Below are 4834 nucleotides of genomic sequence, written 5' to 3'. Positions count from 1 at the left end.
TTATATTTAATAATGATTTAACTTTAAAATATTAATTTTATTTTTAATCAAAATGATTTATAGTCACTCACTTATTTTAGTCCAAAAATTTTAAAAATCTCTTTTTTAAAAAAATTATATCAAGTCGAATAATATCACATAAATTAAACGAGAGATTTAGAATTGATCAAAAACTAACGCACTAATGTAGCAAAATTGACCGATGTGATTCCACTAATTTCAAAAGCAAAATAGGCCCTTCTCTTCGATTTTTGTATAATAATTCTCTCTTTTTTTACCTTTAAATAAAGTTATTTATAGTGTTTTGTAAAGCAACTCCATTGATTTTTTGGGTTGGTGGTCTACTTGGACCATACAAATACACAAAATCATAACTATTTCAATAATTGCACTATTTGTTTTTCTTCATTTTTTGAGAAAATTATTTGATGTGCTTTTATACTACTTTTTATTTTTGTTTTAATTCGTTTGTTGTATTTATTTTAGTTTGTATCGAAAAAAAGGATCTCTTTTATTTTGATAATTTTTTTAATTCTAAATATTCACATGACATGTTTAAAACTATAAGATTAAATAATATTTCGATACATTCATATGTTTTTAGTTTAAGATAACAAAATTTAAAAGTCTTATACTTTTTTAAATTTCGTGTCAAATTAAAATCAAACAAAACTAAAATAAAGTGAGTATATACTTCCAACATCACAATTTATGTGACTTAATGAGAAGATTTATATATTCTCTTATAAATGCTATAAGTTTACCATCTCAAATTAATAAGTTGTCATGCTTTCTTTTACAAAATTTATTTTGATTAATTTCTAAATTAAATAAGATTTGATCAACTCTATATATTTTTTATATTTTGAATTAATATTCAAAAAGTATACAATAAATATTACGAAGTTACAACTGTTCTCATGCTAATTTGATTAGAATATATATATATATATATATATATATATATATATATATTCTCAAATGCTAATTAAAGTTCACATAATTTGACAATTAAAAAGTAGAGAGAAAAGATATAAAGCTACCACTGAAGTTTTTCCTAAATTTTCAAAAAATATATGAACTTTGCTATTGTCATATTATCCCACTAAATAATTTAAACAGATATTATTATATCATTTTTTATCTACCTAACATAGAGGGTGGTGTGCACTCTCTTAAGGAGAGTGAACAACTTAAAATAACTAATATAATTTTATTTTTACAAGAATTTTAATATAAAGTATATTTTCTTATTTTTCTTATTATTTAAACCTTTTTTCCTTTTTATTCTTTTCTCTTGCTTTCTTCTTTCTTCTTAAAAATTCTTTGTCATCTCCATTGAAACTTCTCACTTTCAATGTCACGATTTTTATCACAACTTTATCTTATTTTTTTTACTACGATTAGTTTTATTCTCTTTAACTTTAAATCTTTATCTAAATATTTTCTTAAATTTCGAACAATTTGATAAACCCATTAGATTCTTTCACTATACCGATACCGACTCCGTCCTTCTTAATGGCCTACTTCAAGATTCAGGCTTCTAAAGCTATTTTTAAGTGCCCTCTCGACCTTTCCACCGATGTCATAATATAACACTCCGATTCTATGGTTCTCCCTGGCTACGAGGTCAAGTGCCCCAAGGGCCCCCTTTAGAGATAGGAGAAAGATTTGCCCAGCTTGGTGAATCGCATCCCCGTGCAACGAATTGCATTGTCATTAAGATGATTAGAAAGTATCATATAGTTTTTTTTTATTCGATTGCAATAAAGTGATTTCAATTTTCGGGAAATTCATTGATTTTTTAAAAATTATCATTTCTAATTTTAAAGTTATATGAAAAGTAGTAGTTGATGATACCTTCAAAATATTATTCTTTTTATAAAAATAAAATTTTGTTATCAATAATTCAATATAGTCCAAGAAATAATATGAATTCTATAAAGAATTCGACCGGAGAAAATGAAAAAGAAAAAATAATGAAAATGGAGTTCAACTCGACGTGGTGGGTGAGCTGAGGGTTGGAGGTGAAGAAAAATAAAGAAAATGGAGGGATGAATCACTTGAAAGTGAGATGAAAAATGAAGTGAAATTTAAGATGAAATCAAAACTAAAATAACTCAAAAAGTAAGAGAGAGAGAGAGAAAAAATAAAGAAAATAACTAAAAATGATTTTTTTACATTTTAAATTAAATTGACACGTGTCATCTAATAATTGATGTGTGAACACACTTGTTTCTTATAATGTGGGGCTTATCGAAAAATAATATAATAATATATGTTCAAAATTATTTAGTGGAATAATAGAACGATTGCAAAATTGAAATGTCTTTTTTAAAATTAGAAACAACTACAATGTTGATTTTATGTCTTTTCTAAAAAGTGAAATATGATTACTCATATAATATTGAAAAAGTATTATAGATTTGTTATAAAATATTTGTATTATAGTGAATGTCTATCATGTGGAGTCCTTTTTAGGATATGGTTAAATAGTCCTATTTGGGACCAAGTTAGATTTAAACTATAAATAGAGTGCTCCTCTTCATTGTAAATTCATTCATCAAGAGAAATAACAAGTCTTCTCTTCTTTTCTCTGTAGTTTCTTCTTCTTATTCTATAGTTTTATAACACGTTATCAGCACGAGACTCTAATTTCTCAAAAGTGAAGGTTAGATTTGAAGAATTAATAAAGGTATTATTTATTCTTTTGTTTTTAATTTTAATGGCCAATCTTACAAAACTAGAGTTCACTGCCCTTCAAAGTTCGGGCAGGAACTATCTCTCATGGGTGTTGGATGCTGAAATTCACCTTGATGTAATTGGTCTTGGAGACACCATAAAAGAAGAAATAAGGCATCAAATCAAAACTGTGCACGAGCAATGATATTCTTGTGTCATCATCTTGACGAGATTCTGAAAATTGAATATCTGACAGTTAAAGATCCACTTGTTTTGTGGAAAAACCTAAAAGAAAGATTTGACCACTTGAAGATGGTCATACATCCAAAGGCACGATATGATTGGATGCATCTAAGGCTACAAGACTTTAAGTCTATACATGAGTATAATTCTGCCATGTTCAGAATCACTTCTCAATTGAAATTATGTGGAGAAACGGTTAGTGAGATTGATATGATGGAAAAGACGTTCTCCACTTTCCATGCCTCGAATGTGCTCTTGCAGCAACAATATCGAGAGAAAGGTTTCAAAAAGTATTCTGAACTAATTTCTCATCTTCTTGTGGCCGAGCAAAATAATGATTTATTATTGAAAAATCATGAGAATCGACCTACTGGATTTGAACCACTTCCTGAAGTGAACGAGGCATACGCCCACCATGCTAGGCGTGGAAAAGGTCGCGGTCCTAATCGTGGTCGTGGTCGTGGACGTGGTCGTGGTTGTGATTATGGTCAAGAACGTAATTCTATTCCTGGCATCAATCATTCATCAAATAAAAAGGAAAAAAGAAAGGATGAAAAACGTGAAGCAATTAGGGAAGGTTGTTTTCGATGTGGTGGAAGAGGTCATTATGCACGTGATTGTTGTACTCCCAAACACTTGGTTGAGCTTTATCAAGAATCACTAAAGAAGAAAGAGAAAAATCCTGAGGCAAATTTTATCTCTGGAAATCAAGTTGACATCACGCACTTGGATGTAACAGATTTCTTTGCACATTCTGAAGGAAAAATAGATCACTTAATTGGTGATGGTTCTGTGAACATGGAAGAGTGATATTTTTTATAGTATTTATTAATAAATTTCATGTAATGATAGTTGTTTTCATGAGTATTAGTATTTTAAATTAGTTTAGTCGTTCATTAGCTTGTTCCTTAATTCTTAATTAAATAATATATATTTTTCTAATATGATAGAGTTAGTCAAATACTAAACTTTATCACGTGTTTGTATTATATTAGGTCTTTAACTTGGTCTAATGTTAAAAACATAAATTCTGATATTAACTAGGATTTATCATGTGTTTGTATTATATTAGGTCTTTAATTTGATCTAATGTTAAAAACATGCAGTCTGTTATTAACTAGGATTAAATAATGATTTTATTTTATTTTCCTAACAACTCGTTTTTGACTTAGAGGAAACAATAAATTAAGGCTCAATTTCTAATATTTAATTATTAATTTATTTCTTTTAATATATTGTACCCTTTTGACAACACTAATATTTAATATATATTTATTTTGTGTATGTCATTTCATATGAAGATATGGATAATTCTAAGAACATATTATCGAAATATGAAGATATTTGTTTGATTGATTCTGGTACAACACATACGATATTCAAAAATAAGAAATATTTTTCTCATTTAAGTATGGATAAAATAAATGCTACTACAATTTTCGGTAGTTCTAATATGATTGAGGGTTTTGGAAGAGCCATTGTAATTTTGCCCAAGGAAACTAAACTCATCATTAATAATGCTATGTTTTCTCCAAAATCTAAGAAAAACTTGTTGAGTTTTAAAGATATCCGTGAAAATGGTTATCATATCCAATCAATGGATGAAATAAATCTTGAATATCTTGGTACCACCAAGAATGTCTCTGGGCAGACATGTGTTATAGAAAAGTTCCCTGCTTTATCTTTTGGCTTGTATTGGACAAAAATTAGTGCAATTGAGGCACATTTTATAGTAAATAAGAAGTTTACTGATTCCAATACATTTGTACTTTGGCATGATCGTCTAGGACATCCTGGGTCAATATTGATGAGACGAATTATAGAAAATTCGAATGGACATCCATTAAAAGACCTAAAAGTTCTTTTAAATGGTGAATTTTCTTGTAGTGCTTGTTATCAAGGCAAGTTA

At 28.1% G+C, this 4834-nt stretch overlaps 1 protein-coding gene across 1 annotated transcript; it reads left to right on the top strand.

Annotated features, from left to right (window-relative positions):
* Nucleotides 1-2883: 2883 nt before the first annotated feature.
* Nucleotides 2884-3735, top strand: LOC107006424. The gene is made up of 2 exons (XM_015204981.1): nt 2884-3205; nt 3320-3735. Exons 1-2 carry the CDS (start codon nt 2884-2886, stop codon nt 3733-3735), a joined length of 738 nt encoding a protein of 245 aa, XP_015060467.1.
* The last annotated feature ends 1099 nt before the right edge of the window (nt 3736-4834 follow it).

The sequence above is a fragment of the Solanum pennellii genome, chromosome 12 (assembly GCF_001406875.1).
Source record: "Solanum pennellii chromosome 12, SPENNV200".
NCBI lineage: Eukaryota > Viridiplantae > Streptophyta > Magnoliopsida > Solanales > Solanaceae > Solanum > Solanum pennellii.
Note: the sequence above shows the minus strand (reverse complement) of the source record. Positions and strands in the feature narration are given on the sequence as shown.

Bases quoted from the DNA above. Each gene is read 5' to 3' on its own strand.
- LOC107006424 (XM_015204981.1), top strand. From the start codon at position 2,884: ATGATATTCTTGTGTCATCATCTTGACGAGATTCTGAAAATTGAATAT. The intron at 3,206-3,319 runs GTTTCAAAAAGT...CACTTCCTGAAG, and splicing joins GCAACAATATCGAGAGAAAG to TGAACGAGGCATACGCCCAC.